This window comes from Oncorhynchus gorbuscha, linkage group LG22 (genome assembly GCF_021184085.1).
Source record: "Oncorhynchus gorbuscha isolate QuinsamMale2020 ecotype Even-year linkage group LG22, OgorEven_v1.0, whole genome shotgun sequence".
NCBI classification, from domain to species: domain Eukaryota; kingdom Metazoa; phylum Chordata; class Actinopteri; order Salmoniformes; family Salmonidae; genus Oncorhynchus; species Oncorhynchus gorbuscha.
Window position 1 is genome coordinate 31,591,394 of NC_060194.1, and position 26,344 is coordinate 31,617,737.

A 26,344-nucleotide genomic window follows, 5' to 3' on the forward strand; every position below is an offset into this window, starting at 1 on the left:
GCCACAAGGAAGATGCCACCAGGTTGTTGATTATCAGCACCCTCCCTCTATATGACACTTGGGACAGGAGCCACCTCCACCTGGCCAGTCTTGACACCACTGCCTGTGTCAGCCCCTCCCAGTTCTTGCTGACCCACCTCTCCGAGCCCAGGTACACCCCCAACACTTTAAGCCCTTCACAACCCCACTGCAAACCCCCTGGAAGCAGAGGAGGCACCCTATCCCCCCATGCCCCACATAACAGAGCTTTGCTCTTTCCCCAGTTTACCTTAGCTGATGAAGCTCCCTCGTACACCTTCAGACTGGTCTCTAGTTCCTGCATATCTTGCCCATCCCTGACCATCACAGAAACATCATCTGCATATGCTGAGACTGCTATTCCTGTCACCACATCCATGCCTGTCCAGCACACTCCCCGCAGTCTCCTGCATAGCAGTCCTAAAAAAGGCTCAATGGCTAGTGTGTACAGCTGCCCAGATAGAGGGCATCCTTGTCTAATGCCCCGTCTCACCCAGACTGGCCTACTGAGCCCCCCTCCTACCTTAACCATACATGACGCCCCAGCATACAACAGCTTCACACAGGTCACAAAACTCTTCCCAAACCCAAACACAGACATCACATTAAACAGATACTCATGATCCACTCTATCAAAAGCCTTCTCTTGATCTAAAGAGACCAGTCGACAAGTCCAACATGTCCCTAATCAAGAACAAGTTGTCCGTGATTGAGCGTCCCGGTACACAATATGTCTGGTCCTTGTGTATTATAGAGTCCAGATGGGACTTCAGTCTGTTAGAGAGGACCTTGGCAAAAATCGTATAGTCCGCACAGAGTAATGCCACAGGCCTCCAGTTCTTAAGTTCACACAAGTCCCCTTTTTTGGGCAGGAGAGTCAGAGCCGGCCGACGGCAGCTCATCGGCAACTCTCCTACCCCGACGCATTCTCGCAACACGCAAAAGAAATCCTGTCCAATTGTTCCCCAGAATTTTTTGTAAAATTCCACTGGAAGTCCATCGACCCCGGGTGCACGACCGGGGGACATCTGGGTTACTGCCTCTGCCAGTTCATGTGACAACAGAGGAATGTCCATTTCATCCCTCTGTGCCCGAGAGAGCTTAGGGAGTCCTGCGAACAAGACCTGAGCACACATAGGATCACACATTTCTGCCCTATACAATTCAGTATAAAACTCCACAGTCCGCTCCCGCATCTCCCCCACCACAGAGGTCACCCGCCCATCAGACAGCCGTAGATAATGCATACCCTTGGCTTCACTGCTCTGTCTTTCCAAACCAAAGAAGAAGGAGTGAACAGGTGGTGAGAGTAGGTAGCAACACTTCTGCCACGCTGATCCTGAACACTGGAGCCCCCCAAGGGTGCGTGCTCAGTCCCCTCCTGTACTCCCTATTCACCCACGACTGCATGGCCAGGCATGACTCCAACACCATCATTAAGTTTGCTGATGAAACAACAGTGGTATGCCTTATCACCGACAACGACGAGACAGTCTATAGGGAGGAGGTCAGAGACCTGGCCGGGTGGTGCCAGAATAACAACCTATCCCTCATAGTAACCAAGACTATGGAGATGATTGTGGACAACATGAAAAGGAGGACTGAGCACGCCCCCATTCTCATGGACGGGGCTGTAGTGGAGCAGGTTGAGAGCTTCAAGTTCCTTGGTGTCCACATCACCAACAAACTGGAATGGTCCAAACACACCAAGACAGTCGTGGCACGACAAAGCCTATTCCTACTCAGGAAACTAAAAAGACTTGGCATGGGTCCTGAGATCCTCAAAAGGTTCAACAGCTGCAACATCGAGAGCATCCTGACTGGTTGCATCACCGCCTGGTATGGCAATTGCTCGGCCTCCGACTGCACCATAGAGGGTAGTGCGTACGGCCCAGTACATCACTGGGGCCAAGCTGCCTGCCATCCAGGACCTCTACACCAGGCGGTGTCAGAGGAAGGCCCTAAAAATGGTCAAAGACCCCAGCCACCCCAGTCATAGACTGTTCTCTCTACTACCGCATGGCAAGAGGTACCGGTGTGCCAAGTCTAGGACAAAAAAGGCTTCTCAACCGTTTTTACCCAGAAGCCATAAGACTCCTGAACAGTTGATGAAATGGCTACCCGGACTATATGCATTGTGTCCCGCCACCCCCCCCCCCCCCCCCAGCCCCTCTTTTACGCTGCTGTTGGGAGTGAGAGGTGGAGGTGGTATGAGAGTGGTAAACAAACACCCACCTGATACCGTGAATGTTCTTGATGGCGTAGCTGATCTCCCGCCGCATCTCCTTGTCATCACATTCCATCTGACAGAGAGAGAAAGAGAGAGAAAGAGAGATTGAGAATGAGATTGAGAGACTGTTTTTCAGCCTAGCACCCCAGGAAACAAGATATGCATCCGCCAGCTATCTAACCTTAACCAGTTCGAAAGGGAATCTCTCGTGGAAGATACGGTTGATCTTGGCTCCACCAGAGAGCTCTACAGTATCCACCTGGTCCCCAGAGCCCTCGATGCGCTTCTCAAAGTCCACGGAGAACTGCTGCACCATCCTACACACACAATTTAAATTGGAATTACAGTTGATTTACTGAATATACTGAATCAAAACGCAATTGACCCAAACCCTGATTGTGAGTGTGGAACTCACTGCAGCAGTTGCTTGGTCTTACGTCCCGGATCATCAGGGCGGTATCCTCGGTACTCCTCGGCCTCCTTATCCAGAGACAGAAGCTGGGTCTGCAGCTTGCTACGGAACGCCGGCAGCGTATCGCGGATGTGGTTGGTCAATTGCTATGGCAACACAACACAAAAAGTACCCTAAATATAATGTCGCTAAGCAAGCCTATTATGCTGGGCTTTAGGATGATTTGCAAGGATGTAATAACCTGTAGGAGAGACTCAGTTACGGTTCATAACCTGGTCAGTCTGCAGTCTGTTGGTTAGCCTACCTGGTTGAGGACTTTCTGTAGGCACGGGGTGCCCATCTTTTCGGCCATGTGTCTGTAGGCCGGGTGAGTGAGGAAGAACTTCCTCTCAGCAGCCATAGCCATCTTGATGTCCTTCTTTCCATCAATGTCCTTCTGACTGCGGTTCACCACTCCAATATAACCTGGCAACACACACAGATGGGCAGGGTGAAACCACTCCAATATAACCTGGCAACACACACAGATGGGCAGGGTGAAACCACTCCAATATAACCTGGCAACACACACAGATGGGCAGGGTGAAACCACTCTAATATAACCTGGCAACACGCACAGATGGGCAGGGTGAAACCACTATAATATAACCTGGCAACACACACAGATGGGCAGGGTGAAACCACTCTAATATAACCTGGCAACACACACAGATGGGCAGGGTGAAACCACTCTAATATAACCTGGCAACACACACAGATGGGCAGGGTGAAACCACTCTAATATAACCTGGCAACACACACAGATGGGCAGGGTGAAACCACTCTAATATAACCTGGCAACACACACAGACGGGCAGGGTGAAACCACTCTAATATAACCTGGCAACACACACAGATCAGATGGGCAGTGTGAAACCACTCCAATATAACCTGGCAACACACACAGATGGACAGTGTGAAACCACTCTAATATAACCTGGCAACACACACAGATCAGATGGGCAGTGTGAAACCACTCCAATATAACCTGGCAACACACACAGATGGACAGTGTGAAACCACTCCAATATAACCTGGCAACACACACAGATGGGCAGTATGAAACCACTCCAAAATAACCTGGCAACACACACAGATGGACAGTGTGAAACCACTCTAATATAACCTGGCAACACACACAGATGGGCAGTGTGAAACCACTCTAATATACCCTGGCAACACACACAGATGGGCAGTGTTAAACCACTCCAATATAACCTGGCAACACACACAGATGGACAGTGTGAAACCACTCCAATATAACCTGGCAACACACACAGATGGGCAGTGTTAAACCACTCCAATATAACCTGGCAACACACACAGATGAGCAGTGTTAAACCACTCCAATATAACCTGTCAACACACACAGATGAGCAGTGTTAAACCACTCCAATATAACCTGGCAACACACACAGATGGGCAGTATGAAACCACTCCAATATAACCTGGCAACACACACAGATGGGCAGTATGAAACCACTCCAAAATAACCTGGCAACACACACAGATGGGCAGTGTGAAACCACTCTAATATAACCTGGCAACATACACAGATGGGCAGGGTGAAACCACTCTAATATAACCTGGCAACACACACAGATGGGCAGGGTGAAACCACTCTAAAATAACCTGGCAACACACACAGATGGGCAGGGTGAAACCACTCTAATATAACCTGGCAACACACACAGATGGGCAGGGTGAAACCACTCTAATATAACCTGGCAACACACACAGACGGGCAGGGTGAAACCACGCTAATATAACCTGGCAACACACACAGATCAGATGGGCAGTGTGAAACCACTCCAATATAACCTGGCAACACACACAGATGGACAGTGTGAAACCACTCTAATATAACCTGGCAACACACACAGATGGGCAGTGTGAAACCACTCTAATATAACCTGGCAACACACACAGATCAGATGGGCAGTGTGAAACCACTCCAATATAACCTGGCAACACACACAGATCAGATGGGCAGTGTGAAACCACTCCAATATAACCTGGCAACACACACAGATGGACAGTGTGAAACCACTCCAATATAACCTGGCAACACACACAGATGGGCAGTGTGAAACCACTCCAATATAACCTGGCAACACACACAGATGGGCAGTGTGAAACCACTCCAATATAACCTGGCAACACACACAGATGAGCAGTGTTAAACCACTCCAATATAACCTGGCAACACACACAGATGGGCAGTATGAAACCACTCCAAAATAACCTGGCAACACACATAGATGGGCAGTATGAAACCACTCTAATATAACCTGCCAACACACACAGATGGACAGTGTGAAACCACTCTAATATAACCTGGCAACACACACAGACGGGCAGTGTGAAACCACTCCAATATAACCTGGCAACACACACAGATGAGCAGTGTTAAACCACTCCAATATAACCTGGCAACACACACAGATGGGCAGTATGAAACCACTCCAAAATAACCTGGCAACACACACAGATGGACAGTGTGAAACCACTCTAATATAACCTGGCAACACACACAGATGAGCAGTGTGAAACCACTCCAATATAACCTGGCAACACACACAGATGGGCAGTGTTAAACCACTCCAATATAACCTGGCAACACACACAGATGGGCAGTGTGAAACCACTCCAATGTAACCTGGCAACACACACAGATGGACAGTGTGAAACCACTCTAATATAACCTGGCAACACACACAAATGGACAGCGTGAAACCACTCTAATATAACCTGGCAACACACACAGATGGACAGTGTGAAACCACTCCAATATAACCTGGCAACACATACAGATGGGGAGTGTGAAACCACTCCAATATAACCGGGCAACACACACAGATGGGCAGTGTGAAACCACTCCAATATAACCTGGCAACACACACAGATGAGCAGTGTTAAACCACTCCAATATAACCTGGCAACACACACAGATGGGCAGTATGAAACCACTCCAAAATATCCTGGCAACACACACGGATGGGCAGTGTGAAACCACTCTAATATAACCTGGCAACACACACGGATGGGCAGTGTGAAACCACTCCAATATAACCTGGCAACACACACAGATGGACAGTGTGAAACCACTCTAATATAACCTGGCAACACACACAGATGGACAGCGTGAAACCACTCTAATATAACCTGGCAACACACACAGATGGACAGTGTGAAACCACTCCAATATAACCGGGCAACACACACAGATGGGCAGTGTGAAACCACTCCAATATAACCTGGCAACACACACAGATGAGCAGTGTTAAACCACTCCAATATAACCTGGCAACACACACAGATGGGCAGTATGAAACCACTCCAAAATATCCTGGCAACACACACGGATGGGCAGTGTGAAACCACTCTAATATAACCTGGCAACACACACGGATGGGCAGTGTGAAACCACTCCAATATAACCTGGCAACACACACAGATGGACAGTGTGAAACCACTCTAATATAACCTGGCAACACACACAGATGGACAGCGTGAAACCACTCTAATATAACCTGGCAACACACACAGATGGACAGTGTGAAACCACTCCAATATAACCTGGCAACACACACAGATGGGCAGTGTGAAACCACTCCAATATAACCTGGCAACACACACAGATGAGCAGTGTTAAACCACTCCAATATAACCTGGCAACACACACAGATGGGCAGTATGAAACCACTCCAATATAACCTGGCAACACACACAGATGGACAGTGTGAAACCACTCTAATATAACCTGGCAAGATACACAGATGGGCAGGGTGAAACCACTCTAATATAACCTGGCAACACACACAGATGGGCAGGGTGAAACCACTCTAAAATAACCTGGCAACACACACAGATGGGCAGGGTGAAACCACTCTAATATAACCTGGCAACACACACAGATGGGCAGGGTGAAACCACTCTAATATAACCTGGCAACACACACAGATGGGCAGGGTGAAACCACTCTAATATAACCTGGCAACACACACAGACGGGCAGGGTGAAACCACTCTAATATAACCTGGCAACACACACAGATCAGATGGGCAGTGTGAAACCACTCCAATATAACCTGGCAACACACACAGATGGACAGTGTGAAACCACTCTAATATAACCTGGCAACACACACAGATGGGCAGTGTGAAACCACTCTAATATAACCTGGCAACACACACAGATCAGATGGGCAGTGTGAAACCACTCCAATATAACCTGGCAACACACACAGATGGACAGTGTGAAACCACTCCAATATAACCTGGCAACACACACAGATGAGCAGTGTTAAACCACTCCAATATAACCTGGCAACACACACAGATGGGCAGTATGAAACCACTCCAAAATAACCTGGCAACACACACAGATGGACAGTGTGAAATCACTCTAATATAACCTGGCAACACACACAGATGGGCGGTATGAAACCACTCTAATATAACCTGGCAACACACACAGATGGGCAGTGTGAAACCACTCTAATATAACCTGGCAACACACACAGACGGGCAGTGTGAAACCACTCCAATATAACCTGGCAACACACACAGATGAGCAGTGTTAAACCACTCCAATATAACCTGGCAACACACACAGATGGGCAGTATGAAACCACTCCAAAATAACCTGGCAACACACACAGATGGACCGTGTGAAACCACTCTAATATAACCTGGCAACACACACGGATGGGCAGTGTGAAACCACTCCAATATAACCTGGCAACACACACAGATGGACAGTGTGAAACCACTCTAATATAACCTGGCAACACACACAGATGGACAGCGTGAAACCACTCTAATATAACCTGGCAACACACACAGATGGACAGTGTGAATCCACTCCAATATAACCTGGCAACACACACAGATGGGCAGTGTGAAACCACTCCAATATAACCTGGCAACACACACAGATGAGCAGTGTTAAACCACTCCAATATAACCTGGCAACACACACAGATGGGCAGTATGAAACCACTCCAAAATAACCTGGCAACACACACAGATGGACAGTGTGAAACCACTCTAATATAAACTGGCAATACACACGGATGGGCAGTGTGAAACCACTCCAATATAACCTGGCAACACACACAGATGAGCAGTGTTAAACCACTCCAATATAACCTGGCAACACACACAGATGGGCAGTATGAAACCACTACAAAATAACCTGGCAACACACACAGATGGACAGTGTGAAACCACTCTAATATAAACTGGCAACACACACGGATGGGCAGTGTGAAACCACTCCAATATAACCTGGCAACACACACAGATGGGTAGTGTGAAACCACTCTAATATAACCTGGCAACACACACAGACGGGCAGTGTGAAACCACTCCAATATAACCTGGCAACACACACAGATGAGCAGTGTGAAACCACTCTAATATAACCTGGCAACACACACAAATGGACAGCGTGAAACCACTCTAATATAACCTGGCAACACACACAGATGGACAGTGTGAAACCACTCCAATATAACCTGGCAACACATACAGATGGGGAGTGTGAAACCACTCCAATATAACCTGGCAACACACACAGATGGGCAGTGTGAAACCACTCCAATATAACCTGGCAACACACACAGATGAGCAGTGTTAAACCACTCCAATATAACCTGGCAACACACACAGATGGGCAGTATGAAACCACTCCAAAATATCCTGGCAACACACACAGATGGGCAGTGTGAAACCACTCCAATATAACCTGGCAACACACACGGATGGGCAGTGTGAAACCACTCCAATATAACCTGGCAACACACACAGATGGACAGTGTGAAACCACTCTAATATAACCTGGCAACACACACAGATGGACAGCGTGAAACCACTCTAATATAACCTGGCAACACACACAGATGGACAGTGTGAAACCACTCCAATATAACCTGGCAACACACACAGATGGGCAGTGTGAAACCACTCCAATATAACCTGGCAACACACACAGATGAGCAGTGTTAAACCACTCCAATATAACCTAACACACAGATGGGCAGTATGCAAAATATCCTGGCAACACACAGATGGGCAGTGTGAAACCACTCTAATATAACCTGGCAACACACACGGATGGGCAGTGTGAAACCACTCCAATATAACCTGGCAACACACACAGATGGACAGTGTGAAACCACTCTAATATAACCTGGCAACACACACAGATGGACAGCGTGAAACCACTCTAAAATAACCTGGCAACACACACAGATGGACAGTGTGAAACCACTCCAATATAACCTGGCAACACACACAGATGGGCAGTGTGAAACCACTCCAATATAACCTGGCAACACACACAGATGAGCAGTGTTAAACCACTCCAATATAACCTGGCAACACACACAGATGGGCAGTATGAAACCACTCCAATATAACCTGGCAACACACACAGATGGGCAGTATGAAACCACTCCAAAATAACCTGGCAACACACACAGATGGACAGTGTGAAACCACTCTAATATAAACTGGCAATACACACGGATGGGCAGTGTGAAACCACTCCAATATAACCTGGCAACACACACAGATGAGCAGTGTTAAACCACTCCAATATAACCTGGCAACACACACAGATGGGCAGTATGAAACCACTACAAAATAACCTGGCAACACACACAGATGGACAGTGTGAAACCACTCTAATATAAACTGGCAACACACACGGATGGGCAGTGTGAAACCACTCCAATATAACCTGGCAACACACACAGATGGGTAGTGTGAAACCACTCTAATATAACCTGGCAACACACACAGACGGGCAGTGTGAAACCACTCCAATATAACCTGGCAACACACACAGATGAGCAGTGTGAAACCACTCTAATATAACCTGGCAACACACACAAATGGACAGCGTGAAACCACTCTAATATAACCTGGCAACACACACAGATGGACAGTGTGAAACCACTCCAATATAACCTGGCAACACATACAGATGGGGAGTGTGAAACCACTCCAATATAACCGGGCAACACACACAGATGGGCAGTGTGAAACCACTCCAATATAACCTGGCAACACACACAGATGAGCAGTGTTAAACCACTCCAATATAACCTGGCAACACACACAGATGGGCAGTATGAAACCACTCCAAAATATCCTGGCAACACACACGGATGGGCAGTGTGAAACCACTCTAATATAACCTGGCAACACACACGGATGGGCAGTGTGAAACCACTCCAATATAACCTGGCAACACACACAGATGGACAGTGTGAAACCACTCTAATATAACCTGGCAACACACACAGATGGACAGCGTGAAACCACTCTAATATAACCTGGCAACACACACAGATGGACAGTGTGAAACCACTCCAATATAACCGGGCAACACACACAGATGGGCAGTGTGAAACCACTCCAATATAACCTGGCAACACACACAGATGAGCAGTGTTAAACCACTCCAATATAACCTGGCAACACACACAGATGGGCAGTATGAAACCACTCCAAAATATCCTGGCAACACACACGGATGGGCAGTGTGAAACCACTCTAATATAACCTGGCAACACACACGGATGGGCAGTGTGAAACCACTCCAATATAACCTGGCAACACACACAGATGGACAGTGTGAAACCACTCTAATATAACCTGGCAACACACACAGATGGACAGCGTGAAACCACTCTAATATAACCTGGCAACACACACAGATGGACAGTGTGAAACCACTCCAATATAACCTGGCAACACACACAGATGGGCAGTGTGAAACCACTCCAATATAACCTGGCAACACACACAGATGAGCAGTGTTAAACCACTCCAATATAACCTGGCAACACACACAGATGGGCAGTATGAAACCACTCCAATATAACCTGGCAACACACACAGATGGACAGTGTGAAACCACTCTAATATAACCTGGCAAGATACACAGATGGGCAGGGTGAAACCACTCTAATATAACCTGGCAACACACACAGATGGGCAGGGTGAAACCACTCTAAAATAACCTGGCAACACACACAGATGGGCAGGGTGAAACCACTCTAATATAACCTGGCAACACACACAGATGGGCAGGGTGAAACCACTCTAATATAACCTGGCAACACACACAGATGGGCAGGGTGAAACCACTCTAATATAACCTGGCAACACACACAGACGGGCAGGGTGAAACCACTCTAATATAACCTGGCAACACACACAGATCAGATGGGCAGTGTGAAACCACTCCAATATAACCTGGCAACACACACAGATGGACAGTGTGAAACCACTCTAATATAACCTGGCAACACACACAGATGGGCAGTGTGAAACCACTCTAATATAACCTGGCAACACACACAGATCAGATGGGCAGTGTGAAACCACTCCAATATAACCTGGCAACACACACAGATGGACAGTGTGAAACCACTCCAATATAACCTGGCAACACACACAGATGAGCAGTGTTAAACCACTCCAATATAACCTGGCAACACACACAGATGGGCAGTATGAAACCACTCCAAAATAACCTGGCAACACACACAGATGGACAGTGTGAAATCACTCTAATATAACCTGGCAACACACACAGATGGGCGGTATGAAACCACTCTAATATAACCTGGCAACACACGCAGACGGGCAGTGTGAAACCACTCTAATATAACCTGGCAACACACACAGACGGGCAGTGTGAAACCACTCCAATATAACCTGGCAACACACACAGATGAGCAGTGTTAAACCACTCCAATATAACCTGGCAACACACACAGATGGGCAGTATGAAACCACTCCAAAATAACCTGGCAACACACACAGATGGACCGTGTGAAACCACTCTAATATAACCTGGCAACACACACGGATGGGCAGTGTGAAACCACTCCAATATAACCTGGCAACACACACAGATGGACAGTGTGAAACCACTCTAATATAACCTGGCAACACACACAGATGGACAGCGTGAAACCACTCTAATATAACCTGGCAACACACACAGATGGACAGTGTGAATCCACTCCAATATAACCTGGCAACACACACAGATGGGCAGTGTGAAACCACTCCAATATAACCTGGCAACACACACAGATGAGCAGTGTTAAACCACTCCAATATAACCTGGCAACACACACAGATGGGCAGTATGAAACCACTCCAAAATAACCTGGCAACACACACAGATGGACAGTGTGAAACCACTCTAATATAAACTGGCAATACACACGGATGGGCAGTGTGAAACCACTCCAATATAACCTGGCAACACACACAGATGAGCAGTGTTAAACCACTCCAATATAACCTGGCAACACACACAGATGGGCAGTATGAAACCACTACAAAATAACCTGGCAACACACACAGATGGACAGTGTGAAACCACTCTAATATAAACTGGCAACACACACGGATGGGCAGTGTGAAACCACTCCAATATAACCTGGCAACACACACAGATGGGTAGTGTGAAACCACTCTAATATAACCTGGCAACACACACAGACGGGCAGTGTGAAACCACTCCAATATAACCTGGCAACACACACAGATGAGCAGTGTTAAACCACTCCAATATAACCTGGCAACACACACAGATGGGCAGTATGAAACCACTCCAAAATAACCTGGCAACACACACAGATGGACAGTGTGAAACCACTCTAATATAACCTGGCAACACAGATGGGCAGTGTGAAACCACTCCAATATAACCTGGCAACACACACAGATGGGCAGTGTTAAACCACTCCAATATAACCTGGCAACACATACAGATGGACAGTGTGAAACCACTCCAATATAACCTGGCAACACACACAGATGGACAGTGTGAAACCACTCCAATATAACCTGGCAACACACACAGATGGACAGTGTGAAACCACTCCAATATAACCTGGCAACACACACAGATGGGCAGGGTGAAACCACTATAATATAACCTGGCAACACACACAGATGGGCAGGGTGAAACCACTCTAATATAACCTGGCAACACACACAGATGGGCAGGGTGAAACCACTCTAATATAACCTGGCAACACACACAGATGGGCAGGGTGAAACCACTCTAATATAACCTGGCAACACACACAGATGGGCAGGGTGAAACCACTCTAATATAACCTGGCAACACACACAGACGGGCAGGGTGAAACCACTCTAATATAACCTGGCAACACACACAGATCAGATGGGCAGTGTGAAACCACTCCAATATAACCTGGCAACACACACAGACGGGCAGGGTGAAACCACTCTAATATAACCTGGCAACACACACAGATCAGATGGGCAGTGTGAAACCACTCCAATATAACCTGGCAACACACACAGATGGACAGTGTGAAACCACTCCAATATAACCTGGCAACACACACAGATGGGCGGTGTTAAACCACTCCAATATAACCTGGCAACACACACAGATGGGCAGTGTGAAACCACTCCAATATAACCTGGCAACACACACAGATGGACAGTGTGAAACCACTCTAATATAACCTGGCAACACACACAGATGGACAGCGTGAAACCACTCTAATATAACCTGGCAACACACACAGATGGACAGTGTGAAACCACTCCAATATAACCTGGCAACAAACACAGATGGGCAGTGTGAAACCACTCCAATATAACCGGGCAACACACACAGATGGGCAGTGTGAAACCACTCCAATATAACCTGGCAACACACACAGATGAGCAGTGTTAAACCACTCCAATATAACCTGGCAACACACACAGATGGGCAGTATGAAACCACTCCAAAATATCCTGGCAACACACACAGATGGACCGTGTGAAACCACTCTAATATAACCTGGCAACACACACGGATGGGCAGTGTGAAACCACTCCAATATAACCTGGCAACACACACAGATGGACAGTGTGAAACCACTCTAATATAACCTGGCAACACACACAGATGGACAGCGTGAAACCACTCTAATATAACCTGGCAACACACACAGATGGACAGTGTGAATCCACTCCAATATAACCTGGCAACACACACAGATGGGCAGTGTGAAACCACTCCAATATAACCTGGCAACACACACAGATGGACAGTGTGAAACCACTCCAATATAACCTGGCAACACACACAGATGGGCAGTATGAAACCACTCCAAAATAACCTGGCAACACACACAGATGGACAGTGTGAAACCACTCTAATATAAACAGGCAACACACACGGATGGGCAGTGTGAAACCACTCCAATATAACCTGGCAACACACACAGATGAGCAGTGTTAAACCACTCCAATATAACCTGGCAACACACACAGATGGGCAGTATGAAACCACTCCAAAATAACCTGGTAACACACACAGATGGACAGTGTGAAACCACTCTAATATAAACTGGCAACACACACGGATGGGCAGTGTGAAACCACTCCAATATAACCTGGCAACACACACAGATGGGTAGTGTGAAACCACTCTAATATAACCTGGCAACACACACAGACGGGCAGTGTGAAACCACTCCAATATAACCTGGCAACACACACAGATGAGCAGTGTTAAACCACTCCAATATAACCTGGCAACACACACAGATGGGCAGTATGAAACCACTCCAAAATAACCTGGCAACACACACAGATGGACAGTGTGAAACCACTCTAATATAACCTGGCAACACAGATGGGCAGTGTGAAACCACTCCAATATAACCTGGCAACACACACAGATGGGCAGTGTTAAACCACTCCAATATAACCTGGCAACACATACAGATGGACAGTGTGAAACCACTCCAATATAACCTGGCAACACACACAGATGGACAGTGTGAAACCACTCCAATATAACCTGGCAACACACACAGATGGACAGTGTGAAACCACTCCAATATAACCTGGCAACACACACAGATGGGCAGTGTGAAACCACTCCAATATAACCTGGCAACACACACAGATGAGCAGTGTTAAACCACTCCAATATAACCTGGCAACACACACAGATGGGTGGTATGAAACCACTCCAAAATAACCTGGCAACACACACAGATGGACAGTGTGAAACCACTCTAATATAAACTGGCAACACACACGGATGGGCAGTGTGAAACCACCCCAATATAACCTGGCAACACACACAGATGGGTAGTGTGAAACCACTCTAATATAACCTGGCAACACACACAGACGGGCAGTGTGAAACCACTCCAATATAACCTGGCAACACACACAGATGAGCAGTGTTAAACCACTCCAATATAACCTGGCAACACACACAGATGGGCAGTATGAAACCACTCCAAAATAACCTGGCAACACACACAGATGGACAGTGTGAAACCACTCTAATATAACCTGGCAACACAGATGGGCAGTGTGAAACCACTCCAATATAACCTGGCAACACACACAGATGGGCAGTGTTAAACCACTCCAATATAACCTGGCAACACATACAGATGGACAGTGTGAAACCACTCCAATATAACCTGGCAACACACACAGATGGACAGTGTGAAACCACTCCAATATAACCTGGCAACACACACAGATGGACAGTGTGAAACCACTCCAATATAACCTGGCAACACACACAGATGGGCAGGGTGAAACCACTATAATATAACCTGGCAACACACACAGATGGGCAGGGTGAAACCACTCTAATATAACCTGGCAACACACACAGATGGGCAGGGTGAAACCACTCTAATATAACCTGGCAACACACACAGATGGGCAGGGTGAAACCACTCTAATATAACCTGGCAACACACACAGATGGGCAGGGTGAAACCACTCTAATATAACCTGGCAACACACACAGACGGGCAGGGTGAAACCACTCTAATATAACCTGGCAACACACACAGATCAGATGGGCAGTGTGAAACCACTCCAATATAACCTGGCAACACACACAGACGGGCAGGGTGAAACCACTCTAATATAACCTGGCAACACACACAGATCAGATGGGCAGTGTGAAACCACTCCAATATAACCTGGCAACACACACAGATGGACAGTGTGAAACCACTCTAATATAACCTGGCAACACACACAGATCAGATGGGCAGTGTGAAACCACTCCAATATAACCTGGCAACACACACAGATGGACAGTGTGAAACCACTCCAATATAACCTGGCAAAACACACAGATGGGCAGTGTGAAACCACTCCAGTATAACCTGGCAACACACACAGATGGGCAGTGTGAAACCACTCCAATATAACCTGGCAACACACACAGATGAGCAGTGTTAAACCACTCCAATATAACCTGGCAACACACACAGATGGGCAGTATGAAACCACTCCAAAATAACCTGGCAACACACACAGATGGACAGTGTGAAATCACTCTAATATAACCTGGCAACACACACAGATGGGCAGTATGAAACCACTCTAATATAACCTGGCAACACACACAGACGGGCAGTGTGAAACCACTCCAATATAACCTGGCAACACACACAGATGAGCAGTGTTAAACCACTCCAATATAACCTGGCAACACACACAGATGGGCAGTATGAAACCACTCCAAAATAACCTGGCAACACACACAGATGGACAGTGTGAAACCACTCTAATATAACCTGGCAACACACACAGATGGGCAGTGTGAAACCACTCCAATATAACCTGGCAACACACACAGATGGGCAGTGTTAAACCACTCCAATATAACCTGGCAACACACACAGATGGGCAGTGTGAAACCACTCCAATATAACCTGGCAACACACACAGATGGACAGTGTGAAACCACTCTAATATAACCTGGCAACACACACAGATGGACAGCGTGAAACCACTCTAATATAACCTGGCAACACACACAGATGGACAGTGTGAAACCACTCCAATATAACCTGGCAACAAACACAGATGGGCAGTGTGAAACCACTCCAATATAACCGGGCAACACACACAGATGGGCAGTGTGAAACCACTCCAATATAACCTGGCAACACACACAGATGAGCAGTGTTAAACCACTCCAATATAACCTGGCAACACACACAGATGGGCAGTATGAAACCACTCCAAAATATCCTGGCAACACACACAGATGGACCGTGTGAAACCACTCTAATATAACCTGGCAACACACACGGATGGGCAGTGTGAAACCACTCCAATATAACCTGGCAACACACACAGATGGACAGTGTGAATCCACTCCAATATAACCTGGCAACACACACAGATGGGCAGTGTGAAACCACTCCAATATAACCTGGCAACACACACAGATGAGCAGTGTTAAACCACTCCAATATAACCTGGCAACACACACAGATGGACAGCGTGAAGCCACTCTAATATAACCTGGCAACACACAGATGGACAGTGTGAATCCACTCCAATATAACCTGGCAACACACACAGATGGGCAGTGTGAAACCACTCCAATATAACCTGGCAACACACACAGATGAGCAGTGTTAAACCACTCCAATATAACCTGGCAACAAACACAGATGGGCAGTATGAAACCACTCCAAAATAACCTGGCAACACACACAGATGGACAGTGTGAAACCACTCTAATATAAACTGGCAACACACACGGATGGGCAGTGTGAAACCACTCCAATATAACCTGGCAACACACACAGATGAGCAGTGTTAAACCACTCCAATATAACCTGGCAACACACACAGATGGGCAGTATGAAACCACTCCAAAATAACCTGGCAACACACACAGATGGACAGTGTGAAACCACTCTAATATAAACTGGCAACACACACGGATGGGCAGTGTGAAACCACTCTAATATAACCTGGCAACACACACAGACGGGCAGTGTGAAACCACTCCAATATAACCTGGCAACACACACAGATGAGCAGTGTTAAACCACTCCAATATAACCTGGCAACACACACAGATGGGCAGTATGAAACCACTCCAAAATAACCTGGCAACACACACAGATGGACAGTGTGAAACCACTCTAATATAAACTGGCAACACACACGGATGGGCAGTGTGAAACCACTCTAATATAACCTGGCAACACACACAGACGAGCAGTGTTAAACCACTCCAATATAACCTGGCAACACACACAGATGGGCAGTATGAAACCACTCCAAAATAACCTGGCAACACACACAGATGGACAGTGTGAAACCACTCTAATATAACCTGGCAACACAGATGGGCAGTGTGAAACCACTCCAATATAACCTGGCAACACACACAGATGGGCAGTGTTAAACCACTCCAATATAACCTGGCAACACATACAGATGGACAGTGTGAAACCACTCCAATATAACCTGGCAACACACACAGATGGACAGTGTGAAACCACTCCAATATAACCTGGCAACACACACAGATGGACAGTGTGAAACCACTCCAATATAACCTGGCAACACACACAGATGGGCAGGGTGAAACCACTATAATATAACCTGGCAACACACACGGATGGGCAGGGTGAAACCACTCTAATATAACCTGGCAACACACACAGATGGGCAGGGTGAAACCACTCTAATATAACCTGGCAACACACACAGATGGGCAGGGTGAAACCACTCTAATATAACCTGGCAACACACACAGATGGGCAGGGTGAAACCACTCTAATATAACCTGGCAACACACACAGACGGGCAGGGTGAAACCACTCTAATATAACCTGGCAACACACACAGATCAGATGGGCAGTGTGAAACCACTCCAATATAACCTGGCAACACACACAGACGGGCAGGGTGAAACCACTCTAATATAACCTGGCAACACACACAGATCAGATGGGCAGTGTGAAACCACTCCAATATAACCTGGCAACACACACAGATGGGCAGGGTGAAACCACTCTAATATAACCTGGCAACACACACAGATGGGCAGGGTGAAACCACTCTAATATAACCTGGCAACACACACAGATGGGCAGGGTGAAACCACTCTAATATAACCTGGCAACACACACAGACGGGCAGGGTGAAACCACTCTAATATAACCTGGCAACACACACAGATCAGATGGGCAGTGTGAAACCACTCCAATATAACCTGGCAACACACACAGATGGACAGTGTGAAACCACTCTAATATAACCTGGCAACACACACAGATGGGCAGTGTGAAACCACTCTAATATAACCTGGCAACACACACAGATCAGATGGGCAGTGTGAAACCACTCCAATATAACCTGGCAACACACACAGATGGACAGTGTGAAACCACTCCAATATAACCTGGCAACACACACAGATGAGCAGTGTTAAACCACTCCAATATAACCTGGCAACACACACAGATGGGCAGTATGAAACCACTCCAAAATAACCTGGCAACACACACAGATGGACAGTGTGAAATCACTCTAATATAACCTGGCAACACACACAGATGGGCAGTATGAAACCACTCTAATATAACCTGGCAACACACACAGACGGGCAGTGTGAAACCACTCTAATATAACCTGGCAACACACACAGACGGGCAGTGTGAAACCACTCCAATATAACCTGGCAACACACACAGATGAGCAGTGTTAAACCACTCCAATATAACCTGGCAACACACACAGATGGGCAGTATGAAACCACTCCAAAATAACCTGGCAACACACACAGATGGACCGTGTGAAACCACTCTAATATAACCTGGCAACACACACGGATGGGCAGTGTGAAACCACTCCAATATAACCTGGCAACACACACAGATGGACAGTGTGAAACCACTCTAATATAACCTGGCAACACACACAGATGGACAGCGTGAAACCACTCTAATATAACCTGGCAACACACACAGATGGACAGTGTGAATCCACTCCAATATAACCTGGCAACACACACAGATGGGCAGTGTGAAACCACTCCAATATAACCTGGCAACACACACAGATGAACAGTGTTAAACCACTCCAATATAACCTGGCAACACACACAGATGGGCAGTATGAAACCACTCCAAAATAACCTGGCAACACACACAGATGGACAGTGTGAAACCACTCTAATATAAACTGGCAATACACACGGATGGGCAGTGTGAAACCACTCCAATATAACCTGGCAACACACACAGATGAGCAGTGTTAAACCACTCCAATATAACCTGGCAACACACACAGATGGGCAGTATGAAACCACTACAAAATAACCTGGCAACACACACAGATGGACAGTGTGAAACCACTCTAATATAAACTGGCAACACACACGGATGGGCAGTGTGAAACCACTCCAATATAACCTGGCAACACACACAGATGGGTAGTGTGAAAACACTCTAATATAACCTGGCAACACACACAGACGGGCAGTCTGAAACCACTCCAATATAACCTGGCAACACACACAGATGAGCAGTGTTAAACCACTCCAATATAACCTGGCAACACACACAGATGGGCAGTATGAAACCACTCCAAAATAACCTGGCAACACACACAGATGGACAGTGTGAAACCACTCTAATATAACCTGGCAACACAGATGGGCAGTGTGAAACCACTCCAATATAACCTGGCAACACACACAGATGGGCAGTGTTAAACCACTCCAATATAACCTGGCAACACATACAGATGGACAGTGTGAAACCACTCCAATATAACCTGGCAACACACACAGATGGACAGTGTGAAACCACTCCAATATAACCTGGCAACACACACAGATGGACAGTGTGAAACCACTCCAATATAACCTGGCAACACACACAGATGGGCAGGGTGAAACCACTATAATATAACCTGGCAACACACACAGATGGGCAGGGTGAAACCACTCTAATATAACCTGGCAACACACACAGATGGGCAGGGTGAAACCACTCTAATATAACCTGGCAACACACACAGATGGGCAGGGTGAAACCACTCTAATATAACCTGGCAACACACACAGATGGGCAGGGTGAAACCACTCTAATATAACCTGGCAACACACACAGACGGGCAGGGTGAAACCACTCTAATATAACCTGGCAACACACACAGATCAGATGGGCAGTGTGAAACCACTCCAATATAACCTGGCAAAACACAGACGGGCAGGGTGAAACCACTCTAATATAACCTGGCAACACACACAGATCAGATGGGCAGTGTGAAACCACTCCAATATAACCTGGCAACACACACAGATGGACAGTGTGAAACCACTCCAATATAACCTGGCAACACACACAGATGGGCAGTGTTAAACCACTCCAATATAACCTGGCAACACACACAGATGGGCAGTGTGAAACCACTCCAATATAACCTGGCAACACACACAGATGGACAGTGTGAAACCACTCTAATATAACCTAACACAGATGGACAGCGTGAAACCACTCTAATATAACCTGGCAACACACACAGATGGACAGTGTGAAACCACTCCAATATAACCTGGCAACAAACACAGATGGGCAGTGTGAAACCACTCCAATATAACCTGGCAACACACACAGATGGGCAGTGTGAAACCACTCCAATATAACCTGGCAACACACACAGATGGACAGTGTGAAACCACTCTAATATAACCTGGCAACACACACAGATGGACAGTGTGAAACCACTCTAATATAACCTGGCAACACACACAGATGGGCAGTGTGAAACCACTCTAATATAACCTGGCAACACACACAGATGGGCAGTGTGAAACCACTCCAATATAACCTGGCAACACACACAGATGAGCAGTGTTAAACCACTCCAATATAACCTGGCAACACACACAGATGGGCAGTATGAAACCACTCCAAAATAACCTGGCAACACACACAGATGGACAGTGTGAAACCACTCTAATATAACCTGGCAACACACACAGATGGGCAGTGTGAAACCACAATATAACCTGGCAACACACACAGATGGGCAGTGTGAAACCACTCTAATATAACCTGGCAACACACAAAGATGGGCAGTGTGAAACCACTCCAATATAACCTGGCAACACACACATATGGGCAGTGTGAAACCACTCCAATATAACCTGGCAACACACACAGATTGGCAGCGTGAAACCACTCCAATATAACCTGGCAACACACACAGATGGGCAGTGGAAAACACTCCCATATAACCTGGCAACACACACATATGGGCAGTGTGAAGCCACTCCTATATAACCTGGCAACACACCCAGATGGCAATATAACACACACAGATTGGCAGCGTGAAACCACTCCAATATAACCTGGCAACACACACAGATGGGCAGTGTGAAAACACTCCCATATAACCTGGCAACACACACATATGGGCAGTGTGAAGCCACTCCTATATAACCTGGCAACACACCCAGATGGGCAGTGTGAAACCACTCTAATATAACCTGGCAACACACACAGATGGGCAGTATGAAACCACTCTAATATAACCTGGCAACACACCCAGATGGACAGTGTGAAACCACTCTAATATAACCTCGCAACACACAGATGGGCAGTGTGAAACCACTCTAATATAACCTGGCAACACACCCAGATGGGAAGTGTGAAACCACTCCAATATACCCTGGCAACACACACAGATGGGCAGTGTTAAACCACTCTAATATAACCTGGCAACACACACAGATGGACAGTGTGAAACCACTCTAATATAACCTGGCAACACACACAGATGGGCAGTGTGAAACCACTCTAATATAACCTGGCAACACACACAGATGGGCAGTGTGAAACCACTCCAATATAACCTGGCAACACACACAGATGAGCAGTGTTAAACCACTCCAATATAACCTGGCAACACACACAGATGGGCAGTGTGAAACCACTCCAATATAACCTGGCAACACACACAGATGGGCAATATAACCTGGCAACACACACAGATGGGCAGTGTGAAGCCACTCCTATATAACCTGGCAACAACCAGATGGGCAGTGTGAAACCACTCTAATATAACCTGGCAACACACACAGATGGGCAGTATGAAACCACTCTAATATAACCTGGCAACACACCCAGATGGACAGTGTGAAACCACTCTAATATAACCTCGCAACACACAGATGGGCAGTGTGAAACCACTCTAATATAACCTGGCAACACACCCAGATGGGAAGTGTGAAACCACTCCAATATACCCTGGCAACACACACAGATGGGCAGTGTTAAACCACTCTAATATAACCTGGCAACACACACAGATGGACAGTGTGAAACCACTCTAATATAACCTGGCAACACACACAGATGGGCAGTGTGAAACCACTCTAATATAACCTGGCAACACACACAGATGGGCAGTGTGAAACCACTCCAATATAACCTGGCAACACACACAGATGAGCAGTGTTAAACCACTCCAATATAACCTGGCAACACACACAGATGGGCAGTATGAAACCACTCCAAAATAACCTGGCAACACACACAGATGGACAGTGTGAAACCACTCTAATATAACCTGGCAACACACACAGATGGGCAGTGTGAAACCACTCCAATATAACCTGGCAACACACACAGATGGGCAGTGTGAAACCACTCTAATATAACCTGGCAACACACAAAGATGGGCAGTGTGAAACCACTCCAATATAACCTGGCAACACACACATATGGGCAGTGTGAAACCACTCCAATATAACCTGGCAACACACACAGATTGGCAGCGTGAAACCACTCCAATATAACCTGGCAACACACACAGATGGGCAGTGTGAAAACACTCCCATATAACCTGGCAACACACACATATGGGCAGTGTGAAGCCACTCCTATATAACCTGGCAACACACCCAGATGGGCAGTGTGAAACCACTCCAATATAACCTGGCAACACACACAGATTGGCAGCGTGAAACCACTCCAATATAACCTGGCAACACACACAGATGGGCAGTGTGAAAACACTCCCATATAACCTGGCAACACACACATATGGGCAGTGTGAAGCCACTCCTATATAACCTGGCAACACACCCAGATGGGCAGTGTGAAACCACTCTAATATAACCTGGCAACACACACAGATGGGCAGTATGAAACCACTCTAATATAACCTGGCAACACACCCAGATGGACAGTGTGAAACCACTCTAATATAACCTCGCAACACACAGATGGGCAGTGTGAAACCACTCTAATATAACCTGGCAACACACCCAGATGGGAAGTGTGAAACCACTCCAATATACCCTGGCAACACACACAGATGGGCAGTGTTAAACCACTCCAATTTAACCTGGCAACACACACAGATGGGCAGTATGAAACCACTCTAATATAACCTGGCAACACACCCAGATGGGCAGTGTGAAACCACTCTAATATAACCTGGCTACACACAGATGGGCAGTGTGAAACTACTCCAATATAACCTGGCAACACCCCCCAGATGGGCAGTGTGAAACCACTCTAATATAACCTGGCAACACACAGATGGGCAGTGTGAAATCACTCCAATATAACCTGGCAACACACACAGATGGACAGTGTGAAACCACTCCAATATAACCTGGCAACACACCCAGATGAGCAGTGTGAAACCACTCTAATATAACCTGGCAACACACCCAGATGGGAAGTGTGAAACCACTTTAATATAACCTGGCAACACTCACAGATGGGGTCTGTGAAACCACTCCAATTTAACCTGGCAACACACACAGATGGGCAGTGTGAAACCACTCCAATATAACCTGGCAACACACACAGATGGGCAGTGTGAAACCACTCTAATATAACCTGGCAACACACCCAGATGGGAAGTGTGAAACCACTCCAATATAACCTGGCAACACTCACAGATGGGCAGTGTGAAACCACTCTAATATAACCTGGCAACACACCCAGATGGGCAGTGTGAAACCACTCTAATCCATCCTGGCAACACACACAGACAGACGGGATGATGGAAAAGACATGACTGTGATACAATAATGTAAGGCGAGTGCGGAGGATAGAACAGAAAAGCTGATCCCAAAGATGACTGAAGTAGATCGGTGGGCATAGAGATGGAGAACGAGGGACAAAGAAAGAGAGAGATTGGTAGAAAGACAGAGAAACAGTGAGTAAGCGACAGAGAGAAAGCGATGTCCCACCTCTCCTTAGGGGCAGCAGCTTGTTCTCCAGGACTTCCCTGGCATCTGTTCCCTCATCCATCAGATCCAGCTTGGTGATCACTCCTATGGTCCGCTGGCCTGGTGTCAGAGGTCAAAGGGTAAGGGGCAAAGGCAGAAGTCAGTCACAACACAAAGACCACGTTCATGGCTGACTTAATTGCAGATGCCTGCGAGATCTCTCAACGTCTGGATAGGTGTTTAAAATATCAGCTAACCCCAAAATGTGATATAGCAATATGATCAATCTTACCCTGGGGGTCAACGTCTTTGGCCAGTTTGAGGGCGTCTGAGTTGGCCAGGTCAGAGTTGGCCGGAGTGACAGCCAGGATGAGACAGCTCTCCCTGCAGATGAACTGCATGATCATGTCTCTGATCTGCTGCTCAATGTCCACTGGCTGGTCCCCCACGGGCACCTTGGTGATGCCTGGCAGGTCAATCAGGGTCAGGTTCAGCACTGCAGGCAGGGGGGAAAGGAGAGAGAGGACACATCTTATAGTGAATATTAATGAACACACAGTAGGGAAGGAGAGATATATATGAGAGGGAGAGAGAGAGAGATAAAAGAGGGGGAGGGAGAGGGAGTAAGAGAGAGAAAGAGGATGGATGAGGGGTTAGGTATGTGTACCATGTGGGGAGTAGACGCGCAGGTTGATGGGGACGGGAGATATGCCCTTATTGGCCCCAGTAATGCGGTCAGTCTCCGCCTCAATCTCCTGGCGAACCTCATCGAAGTCGGTGAATTTCTTCCCTTTGCAGTGTAAGAACTCTGCCCATTCTGTGAAGAAAGATGCAGATAGGTATGTGTGTGTGTGTGTGTGTGTGTGTGTGTGTGTGTGTGTGTGTGTGTGTGTGTGTGTGTGTGTGTGTGTGTGTGTGTGTGTGTGTGTGTGTGTGTGTGTGTGTGTGTGTGTGTGTGTGTGTGTGTGTGTGTGTGTGTGTGTGTGTGCGAGCGCGTGTGTTACCTGCATTGGCACTGATGAGCTGCAGGACAAGGGGCCTGCGGGTGACGATCCCAGAGCCTCGGGGAAGGAAGTCCCTGCAGACAGACAGCCAATCAAGACAACAACACAAAGAAATAGCTAGGGCTGTGATGATTATGGACGTTTGGGAAACAATTATTTATCACGCAAATAGCCTCAGTTATTATAATAATTGTCATTTTTGTTTAAAAATGTTTTAAGCTGGTAACGCATCATAATGCATATTTGGAAATGAGCTACAACTTCACTAGTGAATACAACTACAACCTCACCTAATGAAAACAACTACAACCTCCCCTAATGAAAACAACTACAACCTCCCCTAATGAAAACAGCTACAACCCCCCCTAATGAAAACAACTACAACCTCCCCTAATGAAAACAACTACAACCTCCCCTAATGAAAACAACTACAACCTCCCCTAATGAAAACAACTACAACCCCCGCTAATGAAAACAACTACAACCCCCCCTAATGAAAACAACTACAACCTCCCTAATGAAAACAACTACAACCTCCCCTAATGAAAACAACTACAACCTCCCTAATGAAAACAACTACAACCT

The 26,344-nt window shown here is 46.8% G+C and overlaps 1 protein-coding gene across 3 annotated transcripts in view; it reads right to left on the reverse strand.

The window, feature by feature from the left end:
- LOC124009582 (dynamin-3-like) overlaps positions 1-26,344 on the reverse strand; it is a 71,818-nt gene that overhangs the window by 21,574 nt on the left and 23,900 nt on the right. For all 3 annotated transcript variants that reach the window (XM_046321498.1, XM_046321499.1, XM_046321500.1), the window contains exons 3-10: positions 25,760-25,833; positions 25,423-25,572; positions 25,048-25,251; positions 24,777-24,875; positions 2,965-3,125; positions 2,664-2,806; positions 2,430-2,565; positions 2,254-2,321 (exon numbers count right to left, since the gene is read on the reverse strand). In XM_046321498.1, coding sequence (XP_046177454.1) covers positions 2,254-2,321; positions 2,430-2,565; positions 2,664-2,806; positions 2,965-3,125; positions 24,777-24,875; positions 25,048-25,251; positions 25,423-25,572; positions 25,760-25,833 — 1,035 coding nt within the window. The remainder of the gene's footprint in view (positions 1-2,253; positions 2,322-2,429; positions 2,566-2,663; positions 2,807-2,964; positions 3,126-24,776; positions 24,876-25,047; positions 25,252-25,422; positions 25,573-25,759; positions 25,834-26,344) is intronic.